Source organism: Berghia stephanieae, unplaced genomic scaffold (genome assembly GCF_034508935.2).
Source record: "Berghia stephanieae isolate SIO BIC M18660-M18661 unplaced genomic scaffold, UCSD_Bste_1.3 scaffold1327, whole genome shotgun sequence".
NCBI lineage: Eukaryota > Metazoa > Mollusca > Gastropoda > Nudibranchia > Aeolidiidae > Berghia > Berghia stephanieae.
This window is the reverse complement of record NW_027622321.1, coordinates 1-13,287: the sequence shown is the minus strand read 5'-3', so window position 1 is coordinate 13,287 and position 13,287 is coordinate 1. Positions and strand designations below refer to the sequence as shown.

General features: G+C 34.9%; 1 protein-coding gene and 1 non-coding gene across 2 annotated transcripts; one reads left to right on the top strand and one right to left on the bottom strand.

Moving 5' to 3' along the window:
• Positions 1-6,677: 6,677 nt before the first annotated feature.
• On the bottom strand, positions 6,678-12,443 carry LOC144961079 (WD repeat and FYVE domain-containing protein 3-like). Its single transcript, XM_078894397.1, has 5 exons — positions 12,175-12,443; positions 8,572-8,765; positions 7,834-7,957; positions 7,324-7,598; positions 6,678-6,899 (listed from the first exon to the last, which is right to left on the bottom strand). Exons 2-5 carry the CDS (start codon positions 8,755-8,757, stop codon positions 6,678-6,680), a joined length of 807 nt encoding a protein of 268 aa, XP_078750523.1. The 5' UTR covers positions 8,758-8,765; positions 12,175-12,443.
• A 282-nt stretch (positions 12,444-12,725) lies between these two features.
• On the top strand, positions 12,726-12,807 carry Trnas-uga (transfer RNA serine (anticodon UGA)). Its single transcript has one exon. It is a non-coding gene; the product is annotated as a tRNA-Ser (tRNA).
• Positions 12,808-13,287: the final 480 nt, after the last annotated feature.

Here is a 13,287-nt window from a genome sequence, read left to right as displayed (position 1 = left end):
TAGTGTTTGAATAAAAAATGCCCTTTTTCTTGAGATAATCCATTGTTCTATCCCTTTCCTTTACAGGCTGTTTCATGGCCTCTGTAACTTCTGTCTCATCTTTGTGTTTCCTCATCAAATGCCTTGAGAGTTTTGTTTGCAACTGTCCACAGTATGGACAGGGTCTCCTTGGCTTTTTGTATTTCTCTGGAAAAAAAAGAAGAAAATAAAGCACATCATGCTATGAACTATGAAAATAAATCAATAGACAGATCATATGCACATCAGCTACATGACAGCGATAGAGAGGAATAGCATTCCAAATATTTAAGGCCTGGACAAGTAACTGTCATAATTCCTTCTTGTTATATACTTTTCTACCATCTATTCCTTTGGAAGAGGTATGTTAGATTTGTGGAGACCTCTGCCACATAACAAATCCAGTGAAAAGACGCCATATTTTTGTTTTGAAATAGAAATAAATAGATCAATCCACCCACTTCACTGGTTCAGGGTTCCCTCTTCATTATAATCAAAATATGAACATAAATCGGAATAGTAACACATTGAAGTCTCATCTGAATACATAGATTGTCCTTTGTTGTTTCAGCGAAAAATCAGACAGAATGTCAAAAGAATTTTAGGTTTTTCCCCAACCACCCCTTGGAGGTATCAGTATCAGCGGAATGGTAAGCGTCATGTTTTTTACGTTGAGCAACAAAATTTACTCCAAATGCTTCACTCGACCCAGGCGGAAAAGCAATCAAGAATAGACCCAAGTCCTATCCAAAGACTAACATTTCATTTAAGTTTATTGTAGGCCCTTGGCCAATCGACAAAATTCAATTCACATAAATTATTTACAACAATCAGAAATTAATTATATCAATAATAGTAATAGAATGCAATGAAGGCAATATCATAATAATAATAATAAATAATAATAATAATAATAATAATAATAATAATAATAATAATAATAATAATAATAATAATAATAATAATAATAATAATAATAACAGTAGCGGCTATAAGTAACAATTAATATAGTAACAAAAGTAATAATAGACTATAGTTCATAGTCATAACAATGACTTTCTTTGTCATTGAGGGAGTGAGAAAACATCACCGGCTGGCAGAACAAACAGCCGACATCAATCAAACGTCCTCCAGACCGGTTGAGCATCGGCTTCATTAATTCCTTAAAGACTTCCCCCAACTGCCTGAACGATGCTGATGCCCAGACAACTTAATCCTGATTTATATTTTGTGGGAATGAAATATGACATGTATATGCCGGAAATATTTCAATAACAAACACACTGTTCAGATAGAAAATATTTGAGTCTTGCCTTTGTTAATTGATACAGGTAAGTTAGGAAAATAAATGCTAGTAAAAACGATCAGCAAGTTCGTGAACACTGCTTCTCAACTCGAACATATGTTTTCATCAAATCTACACACATCATGTTGTGAGCTGAATTTTAATGATCTCAGTTGTCATTGAAAGGAAACCCAAGAATTTTAGAATAAAGAAAAATATTGAACCTGGAAGTCAAAAGGGTTTGTAGCACAGCAGGCATTATCAAAGTATAATTTTAGTACCGACAAATTAAAAAGAAAATGTGCTTTTCTTTAAATGCTCCCAATCATCATATACTGTTTAGGTTGCAAGATTAATAAAAATGTTATCTACTCTGATTCTCGTTAAGTTTCCAGCTGGTCTGTGAAAAAAAGCCTTAAGCATCATAGAAATACAAAGAAACAGTTTTAATATATAGATGGTTGTAACAAAAAAACCATTTTAACACTTACAATACAAGCAATTTAAGTCTATTACAGACAAAAAAAAACCCCAATAAAATAAACATGAACATTTTTATGGCTGGTTTCACTGATATCACTCACACATTGGGGTTTCAGATTCTAAGATGTCCACCCTATCAAATTTGGATTTGTGCTTGTTATGTAAATGGTAGCGTATTTTGCGACGCAGCACTGCCAAAACAGAAAAAAAATGCAATAACACAAATGCAGCACCATGGAGGGGGTGGAAGTTTTCTTTTAAAAGGAATGGGTAAATTAAAATTGATCCCACAAATATCAAAGGAGAAGAATGACAAAAAAATGACTCACCATTGCACGTAACACGTTGGTTTGCAAGTGTATAGCATTCGGGTTGAACCTGGGTCCCAGACTGGCAACGAGGTTCAGTCTGTGATAGTTGTGGATGAGGCTCTGACTGAGTTGGGGAATGAGCACTAGGTTCCAAAGACAATGATGTACTCAGCATTGGGTACCTCACAGAGTACGTAGAGGAATCAGACTCGGAGTCAGCAACAAAATCGGGACCCTGTATATTTTGTGGAAAAGATGACAGATCAATCAATTTATTCATGTTGACAATAAACATGAAGAGCCATTGTTTAATAATCCAACTAAACAATTAGCTGGTTAATAATGCAAGTATAATAAAAAGAGTTGAGAAAGGCAGACATATTGTCTAAGTATTTAATATGTTCAACTGTGCTTGGATAAATATAGATACACCAACCAGGGTTTCAGTAAACCGTTTTTAACCAACTCTTTAAATCCTACACCAGGACCAACAACTACAAAACAATTTTTTATATCACTACGATTCTGGACATATAAACGGTTGTCATTGCAACAATATGAACTTCCTAACCTTGCAACTGCAATATAGTTAACAAAAAAAGTTGATAAACATTACGATGCAAGAGAATTTGGACAAAATGCGAGATCAAAAGTATAATCCCAACAGAAGCTATTTTAATTTTTCCTGGAAACGCATCATTTTCACATTTTGTCAAATAAAAAAACAAACGACTTCAAATGTGAATGGCTCATCAATGAATATCACTTCAAAATATAACGAGGAAGGTTTAAAATAGTGTTATTGTTGGCGAAGTCCACTGCAAAAGAAAATTTTTAACAACAAAAAACTAGGAGATCTCACTGGTGTAAAACAGTGTTGTCCTTGTCCTGAAATATTGTATTGCGCCTAACAGACTGCAGGTCTCATCTTTTGTGGCAAATGTGTTTTGTCCACCACAAAATATGTTGATGTGAAGCATTTTGAGCATGGTGCCAACTGTGGATAAACGCTATACAAATGTTATGATTTTATTTTAATGTACATACTTACCACAAATGAATCATGTGATATGGAACTTTGTTCTGCATCACTTTCAGGCTCTGAGTTGGAGTCTATATAGAAAATAAAAACAACAAAAAAAAAGCTGAAGACTATCATGTGCAAGTTTTTCTCTAAACTCTTAAACAAAAAATCATGCCATCTTGTGCTGTAAAAGGATTTTTTAAAAATTATTTACCTTATGACTATTGTCCTTTGGAAAAAAAAAGAAAATTAAGTCCGAAACCTTCTGGCTATTTTCTTTTAAATTTCAAGAACGTCAGAGTTGGCAAGGGAGGACGGAAATATAATTCCAGAAACCAATCTGTCTATAATCATATCCATATGATAGTTTTTCGTTCAAGATTCAGGTACAGTCCACTTAGGATAATCGCAATACCTTGGGATCATCGAAAATGTTGGGATTAACCGAAATTCAGTTTCCTGTCCACTATTTCAACATTTTACACATTTATTGTCAACTCAAACCAGTAAATAATATTCTTAGTCCACCACATACAGAGCAATTTGATTGAAACAAAAACCATATGGCAGCCCCGTGTAGATTTGTCAACCAAAAGCAGCTATGAAGCAAGCCGATATCTTATTCAGATTGGAAGAAGTTTCAATCTTTTTTCTCAACAATTCAACATTTGTCAGAGTTAAAGAGATTAGCCTTAATGAGAGACAATAAGCTCTCACCAAACTCGTTGGTCACAATGCACAGTTGTTAATCCTAAAACAAAGGATATCGCTCAGTCTCTCTTTATAACTGTCATTTATAACCTGTTGTCAAGATTATGACCAGCCCCACCCCTCTTCTATTTAATGGCCACCGATGACGTCACAAACCCATACTGCAGAGCCCGCCCTCTTTCGACTCTAACAGAGTGGTGACACACTACTGTAGCATTAAATCCTGCTCACTCTCGATTCTTCAACCTGTCACGATTTCATCCATGATGAAATTTAATCATGATATACTGTTTGATTTCTTGAATTTACCACTTTTTAAAAAACCGAAGTTTGTTGCAATTAACCAGTGACTTTTATATAGAATTATTTCCATTGCTTAGGAAATATTGTGATTAACCGAAAGTTGCGATTAAACGAGTTGCAATTATCCGGAGTGGACTGTAATAGTATTACACATCATGACTCAAAAAAAAAAAAAAAAAAAGCAAACTATGTGTACCTAAATGTTATTCATTTCCTCATCAAATTACATTCTTACCATTAACATCATAGATCACATCAAAAGGGTTGTCTGGATTGACAGCAAGACATTTTTCAGGATTTTTAAAGCTCAAATCTCTCTGATCTGAAGTTACAAAAGAAATAGCATATTCTCAACATTAAACTATGATTTTGTGATGGCTGTGATATGGCATACTGTATGCATAAAGCAAGATGCAAAGACAGGTTTAAGTTTAAATTATTTTATATTCTTTTCAAAAATCCATTCTAGTTTTGCCAAAATAAAATAAACACGAGAAGTGTTGAGTTGGATAAAGCTAAAACTAAAAGTAGTAGTGGTAGTAGTAGTAGTAGTAGTAGTAAACGACAGATCTTACTCACTAGTGTGAATCTACAGTCTACAGAAGTTCCCGAATTATCTGACTCCACTTCCAAATGACTGACTGACAAGTGACAATCATCAATCGGTGTGTGTGTGATTGTGATGTCTACCCTATTGAAAATCTTAAATCAACAGTGATGTAATAAGAATGGCCAATAACTTACCATTTAAATTATCTCGGTGTCTCTTCAATGATGCCTCCAGCATCAATTTACCCCACGATGCCATAGACGTCTAGTTTGGAACTCAGCAAGTGACGAAAAAATACTTGCGGCTATAGAGAGGACGTCCGTCGGCCACTCTCTCCGCAAGTCAGTTGTTATCAGATAATCATTGGTTCTTGAAAAATATAGAAACACAGCGGTTCATTTAAAAAGACTCTTTTGTAGATCAAGATATAATGTTAGGTATTGCACTTTAAAATCTCTTCAGACATAGAACGGGTCAACTTGACGTCTAGACCAAATCATTTCGAAGATCGATATGGCAACAGCAACGCCTGGAATGGAGGATTTAAATGCGGCATCTGACGATTCTACTGCTATGACAGAAGATGCTCCATTTCACGACGTCGAGATGGCTTCAACTGGCATCAGGCATCAACATGCTACTCAATAATGGGTTTGATGAAGCGTTTGACTAAGAATTAAAGCTGATAACTGATAACCACCTACTACTGACTTGCGGAGTGAGTGAGTGCCGAGTGCCTCTTTATGCGCGAAATTGACTAAACATACGTTTCACGAAAAAAAGAGTTACTATGTTTGCTTGTCTCTTGTCACCAAGATAAGAATCCGGACCAAGATTCGATAAATCTGTTTCTAAAAATAGATTATAATTCGTATATCTTGTTCATTCCTCAGTTCATCAACTTTCACACAATTTTATATTAGGTTTTCATTACTATAAAAATCCATATAATGTTCTAGAATTTTAGAGAAAATTTCGGAAAGATATATTGCCTCACTATTGAAATATATCGATGAAAACACTGGTACCCCTATTGTACTTTTTTCAGGCGGTCACCTTATTGACCAACGTGAAAATTTAGGCATAACTCTTCTTACTGTGGTGTTTAACAAATAACTTCAATACTATGATTTACAATTATATATCCTTGACGGTTGGGTTGACAACTTTAAACTAAAAATAGAAAAGTGAATGTGCTAGAGGTCAAATCAATAGGGGGACCGGATTTTGGTCTCCCTATTGGTAAAGTACTGTAAAATGAACTAATAGGGGTACCAAAAGTCTCCCTATCCGGTATTAATACATATATATATATATATATATATATATATATATAAAGTAGTCCTTCAGAGCCGTAAGACCCATGAAGCCAGAGGTTATCCTGGTTTCTATAGCGTGAAATGGACAATAGGGGGGCCGGAAATAGATCTCTACTGCACCCAGGATCAATCTTGGTCCCTTTGAGTGTGAAGTGAGTGCTTTAACCAACTGGGCTATCGGGACCCCCATATATAATATATGTGTGTGTATATATTAAAGTCTCATCCAGTCAAAGCACAGGTCCCTACTAAGAGGAACACACTCAAATGTTTACAAATCATATATTATAATAGATAAACAAAACATAATACAGTGCATAACAGAGAAATGATTCACAAGGGAAAAAAAACATCATCTCCCAAAACTAACTATACATTTGACTGTTTCCCAGCCAGGGTATCCGGCCAGGGCCAGGACAAAACCAAGTAATCTCATTCCAAGACCAAGACAGAAAGCATGTTGGAAAACATACATAGGAGGATAGAAGACACAGTATGTACCTCCCTGCCCACTATAGGGGGTCAGGAACTCACCAGAAATTTATGATTTAGCACACCTATTAGCTCTTAATTATCTCAAGGCACTATATGCTGCTTCATGATAATATATTATATTATCATCTTGGCTTTGTGCTTATCTATCTATTAAGAAAGAAAAAAATTCATCACACTATCAACAAAAGATTGAAATAATGTTCTTACCATGAATGTATGAAACAACTTGAGATGTGAGTCCATGTCTGGATAAAGTGACCAACACTTCCCCTGCACTTTGTCTCCATATGGTGTTATGGCTGGGACACCAACTAGTTATTGCACTAAACAACAGGCTCAGATCATCTTTACGGGCAAGTTCTTCAGCAGGAGATGTGTGATTACAAAGTCTCACCAACACCTGAAAAATGGAATATGAGAGTGTTCAATCACCTACCTAGTGTTTAATCTTTCTGCATAATTACAAATCATCCTACAAGATGAAAAAGTCAATTCTGCTCATGCATTTTCATTGAAAATAAAATATATATATATTTAATATAAGGATTATGCAGAAGCAGGACAAATTCCTTTCTTTATTGATTTCAAACAATTTTATGGGTTTAAATTATAGTTATACTAAACCCACACATACATCCAGAATTCAAAAATGGATAATGAGTGACCTATCATTTGTTAATTGTTCATTAGTGAATTGTCTCATCAGTGATACCCTTACCATTATAGTCGAAATTTGGAGTTCTTTTAAGCAGAGAGCTCGGAGAAATCTTTCCAGAAAAAACACATGACACTGACTGAAAGACAATGATACTTAAGTGACTGACCTGTACAAAGACTTTCTGAAGCAAAATCCTCTTTTCAAGACGAGTGAATTCTGAATCCGGCTCCTGGCTGTCTCCATCAGTTACCGGAGGGAGATCAAAGAAAAGATACAAACACTTGACCAGTGTGGAGGGAAGGGAGGCAGCAGTCATGCAGTCAATCAATGTATTTCCTCCCTGAGACAACAGATTGATAGCTGTCAGAAGCATCCATCCATTGCCACTCTCAGCTGTAGACTCCATCTCCAATAGCTCAACTATGGCACAACTTGCAGCCTCTTGAGTGATTAAATAAATTAGGTTATCAAATGCACGAGGCTACAATTGCAAATCAAGTGTATACAAGCAATAAAAACTCAGACAGTAAAAATAACCAATTATCCAGATATCTAGATTATCAAATCATCAATTATTTTTGTCTTGTAATATAATGAAAGCGAAAAAAATTGGTTATCTGGACTACAGGTAAAGAATATTGAAAATGTAATGGTATGTGATCATATAATGGTATACCTGTTGACTGGTTAGAAGCTCTTCTACGTATCTCTGTCACCATCAGTTTGGAGACATGACTACAAAACTGGAGGACATCACTCCACCTGTCTGCCATCTCTTGGGACTGTGTTTTTTCAAACACCTGAAAAATATAGACAAATTTTGTAAGAACTCCAGAATGTTACTGTCAAAAATGCATCGACAGACATTTTTCAAAATGTCTCCATTTGCTTGGACATTTGAAATGCATGTTAACAGTTAAAACTACTTTAAAATATGTAAATAGCTTTATATTTAAAATTAGAATTTTAAAAATCATTGAGATCTTTGGCAATGACTTTACAGTGGGGCATGTGACAAGGATTTCCCAGTAAGAATTTCATTAAAAACCAAATTCCCCTTGTAAGTTTGTTGAGACTTTAATTGCGGAAAAAGAATCTTAGTGAAAATGTTTATAGTTATTAATTATACTCATTTACAGTATGAATACATAAACAGCTTCTTTAAAAAATGTCACTTCTCATTGGATCAGTTTAAATATAATATAATCTTGGCTTTACACAGACTTATTCAAACTATATAAATATATTTATATATTATATATATATATATATACCACCATTAAAGATTTAAGTGATTGAAGTAAAACTGGTGAGGTGCTGGTACTTTTATCAATTATAAAGGTCAAGACAGTGAAACTATACACAGTGAGGCAACAAATGGATTTTAGCTATAAAGAATCTAAATATTACCAACCTTGATAAACAAGGGCAACATGCTGTAAAGTTTCTCCTCTTGATTCTTCTGTGTGGCTTTGACCGTTGGGTGCCTAAAGTCAGTGAAAAGCTTACGGAGATGCATCAGTCCCAGATTGTTATCCTGATTTTGGCCAGCCATTTCCTCAGCGCTCCGCTGGCCAAGCATTTTTTTCATGAAGCTCATTTTGAGCTCTGTAACAAAGCAAAAGCAATAATTCAGAAGTAATTTAATTGCCCCTTAATTTCAACTATCAGCAATGTCTATATGTAAACAGTTGTATTATTAGTTTTGGAGCAATGAGGACATTTGAGCCAACTATTATTTCAAAGGACAATCACAAATGATTGATATCTTTTACAGAGAATAATATAGGCCCACTACAAAATAAATTCCTCCAGATCTTAACTCAGACCTAGCCACCAACAAGCTACCCGAACTGATATCTTGTGCCCTCTATTGATTTCAATTTTATAATTATAATAATTAATTAAATATATTAGGAAGAATTGGAAACACTAAGTCTACACTGCTAGATATCTTTAGGAAAACATTAACTGCATCAATAACACAGATTTTTCTGTGTGAATTGTTGTTATCTGTGTCTCTTATTCTTTTTAGCTGAGGATTAATTTTTTTTAAGAGCAGTCCTTCAGAGCTATTACACCCATGGAGACAGAATTTATCCCATTTCTATAGCGTGAAACGGACAATAGCAATTGCTTGCTAACCTTTGGATAAGATGCTAGTCTATCACAAAGTACTTTCTGCCAGACCCAGCTACCAAATCACAGCCGGCTGGATAGGGGGTCAGAAAAATTTTTCGACTGCACCTGGGATCGATTATTCTCTTTGATTGTGAAGTCGCAGCGCTCTACCAACTGAGCTATCGGGACCCCTTAATTAAATAGATATGATTCAAATGTACATCAATGACATGGTTGAAAGTAATAAACAAAAATGAATGTAACCGCTTCAAAAAAGAACAAAATACCAAACACTGAGTGTTTTGAGTTCAAAGCCCTTCGTCCGCCAACAACAAAAACCAATAAAAACATAAAAATACATTAACTATTAACATGCTTGTGTTGCAAGACCAAGACATTCAGTAAGGTAGGGGACACATCTCATTTATACGATCAGCGCATGAGATGAGATCTGATATTATACAAGAGCCTGACATGTAAAACAGTGACCTTCTGACACTTTCTCTCTCTCTCAAACACAGAGACACTACACACACAAACACCACTACCCACTTCCTCAAACCCACATAGACTGCCTTATAATCAAATTAATCATCAGCAGCAGCAGTCGTCTCTATGATGGACAGGTAACATTTATTGGACTCATGGGTGCAAGATCTGAGAGATACATTGTTTTATTATTTCAGTTGGGAATTTAAGGCAAACTTTGGTTCATAAGTAACCAAACAATTGTTTGAGTCCCTACAATGACCAGAAATTTGAATTGACCAAAGCCCCTGTCTCATTTATTAGTGGAAGTTTTTTGTCGGATATCTAGTATAGCATTAGGTCTCTCACAGATTGTGAAATATCTAGCATTACGTTAGGCATCTCGTAATTAGCAGGCACCTTATCAGGTCCTTATTAATATTAATTATTTTATTCTTTCCTATTTTGTTAGAAAATAAATACTGCTATATAGAGTTGGCATCATTTTGCATACAACCAGGAGTAAGGAAAAGGTAATACATATCCCTTTTCTACAACTAGAAGGACATGGAAACAATCCAGTATTGATAAAAAATCCCCAATCAAGTGAAACCATTTTTGCAGCTTATGTCTGCTTTTTCCGATTATTCTTATTGTGATATTCAGTTGGACAAATTACCATTCACAGACGAGCCATTTTGAATTTTAAAGAAATGAATGGAGAGGTGCTACTAAAAAAAAGTCACCCCCTCAAAAAAATAACAAATAAATGAAATAAAATAAGACCCTGTCGACATCTGTCAGCACAGACCATTTTCACTGTAACATTTTGAAACAAGACACCGCTTTTCACAAATAAACCCATTTAAAGCTTTAATATTATTTTAAATAAAAATTTTGTTCTTTGAATTCTTTGACTCCTGAAGTTAAATTGTTTTTAAGGGTGTTCCACTTTCATGATTTTTTTTTTTTTTTTTTGGCACTCTTGGTGAATGATCTTTCAATATACAAATATCTTACTGTCAATTTGTTGAAGTATTAGAGACTGAGAGGAGTAAAGTCTACACAATCAAATGTTAAGACAAATTAGCTTTATTTAGTGATGCGCTACGTGTGTATGTGTATGTCATATCCAAAGAGAAGCAAGCAATTGCTACTGTCTGTTTATAACACAATAGACACTGAGATAAACTACGACTCTATGAGCCTTATGGCTTTGAAGGACAACCTGCATAATATAGGCGTGACTCAAACTCGATGGAGTTGAAACTTTAAGGAGAAAAAGACAGAGAGGGGAGGGCTGTCGTTATTCACAGAAATGTCTCTAAAATTATCAATAAAAAAGATGGGGGGAGGGGGGGGGTTCTAGAGGGAAGTGGAAAGAGGAGAGATGGTGAGAGAAGAGAAGACTAAAGAAGATAGATAACGCACTCCTTCCATTCTTAACAACTTCTTTTGTTTCCCATTATTTATTTGGTTTGCAATTTTTTGTTGCCTCTGATTGTTTTGTTTCTGAGTGAAACATTCATTTCCTTTTTTTTCCCCCGTTTCTGAGCCAGATTTATAAAATTCATTTACAAAAGTTTTTAACAATAGAAAAAGATCGGAGTGGGTATGAATATTACACTTTGCAATATTTCATAAAAAGCAATTAAAAGAGAGAGAAAAAGAAGAAAAACAGGGGTAGGACCTGTAGACAGAAGGCAATAATAAAAAAAAAGAAAGAAAAAAGTGTTAAGAGTACAGGATTCAAACAGACAGCGTCAATTCTGATTTTGACAAGTCTTTCAAGTCAGACGACTTACTCATTCTTCGGCCACACCATTCACATGAATGACGACATAGACTAATCAACTAACCCTCGACTGATTTGTTGTTTAGGTTTCGGTTTAGGTATCTAGCTAATTTTATACTTTTACCTATTGAAATTAATTACGATGTTCATTACGAAAGTTTTCTTATTCTCAAAAGCAAATAAACGTTAAAAAGAGCGGAGTTTCGTCAAGATTTAGACTTTAGATTTAGAAGAGACGTCTAAAGTAGTCTAAAAGTAATCTAACACTAACACTAACACTCTAGACACATAACTTTAACTTTTAATCACATCTAGACTAGACTTGTAACTCTTGTAGAAATCTGACTTGTACAGGGCGCCAAACTGTCTCAGACTCCCACTTTTGCGTGGGGTCTCATGGCCACGGCACAGGCGCCACCTTTTACCAAGTTAGAAGTAAAAAGTTCGACAGTAGACTCCAAAAAATAAGCTCTTTCACTTTCAATGTCCACCCCATCTCCATCCAACAAAATAAATCAACGGATTTTGGCGTAATACTGATTAAGCAATTGGAAGTTTTGTAAATCTCATCTTACACAGAAACTACCGCACAGTGAAAGCAAAGAGACTGCAATAGAAATATTATTTGGGTACCTTGTTGATGATGATCAGTTAAGGTGATTGTTAATTGTAAACAAACAAAAACATCATGAATCACTTGATCAGGAGAGCCTTTCCTTGAAATAAACGATCACTATTGTAATAAAGACAGGCCCACAATTGGTTAAGCAGTATCAAAATATAATCCGTATTATTGCATTGTATCATTTCGTTTTAAACGTTTAAATCTCAAATGTGTCACTCTACACTAAAATCATTGAGTCATCAGACTTAGTAGAATAGCAGGCGACATGCACTATGCACTGGCCCTATGTCAGTTTTTATGAAGATAATAAGGGTGGCGCTTTCGACTTCCGCTTCATTATAGACTTATCTTTCTCTTCCGACTGAATGAGTAACAGTGCGAGAGATCCAAACGCCAAATTCAAGAAATTATTGAACATCAAGAAGCTGGAATGTTAGATGATCTTAGAAATCGATCATAAACGACTAAGAAGGATGTGTATGGCCGTATTATTGAATTTATAATTTGGTCTAATAAGCTTTCTATTATATAATTTATAATAGCTCGCATTACAGCAAGTGCTGCGATGGCCGAGTGGTTAAGGCGTTGGACTTGAAATCCAATGGGTTATACCCGCGCAGGTTCGAATCCTGCTCGCAGCGATTTTTTTATTTTTAAATTTTTTTTTTCTTCCCTTGATATTTATATAATATATATATATATATATATATATATATACCTTTTTTTTTTTTTAAACGTGCTTTTATTTGTCTATAATTGTGATTACTGACAAGCATGTCATCTTCGAAATACGTCCGCTGAATATAAACCCCCTACAGAGGCGCAAGTAAAAGAATAATGTATTTAGTCCAATATGTGCAAGAAAGAGCCGAATTGGCACTGGGAAAATATTCCGTTATAAAGTTATAGCCTAGAAAGAGGAGCTAGCGTTAGCTCTCCTCTTTCTAGGGTTATAGATAGGATTCCGTCTTAGTCTTACACAGGTTTTTATTATTAATTATTTAAGGATCAATAGATGCACAGCACACAACCCATGCTAAACCAAATGGTGACGCAGAAGCTAACGATAGATAATACTATGTATTTATTTCTGTATTGTCTTTTGTATATTGGTTGTTTGT

Coding starts and splice junctions, on each gene's coding strand:
- LOC144961079 (XM_078894397.1), bottom strand. CDS start 8,757: ATGAGCTTCATGAAAAAAATGCTTGGCCAGCGGAGCGCTGAGGAAATG. Junction 7,958..8,571: donor TGTTGCCCTTGTTTATCAAG/GTTGGTAATATT, acceptor TATATTTTTCAG/GTGTTTGAAAAAACACAGTC. Junction 7,599..7,833: donor AGCTTCTAACCAGTCAACAG/GTATACCATTAT, acceptor TAATCACTCAAG/AGGCTGCAAGTTGTGCCATA.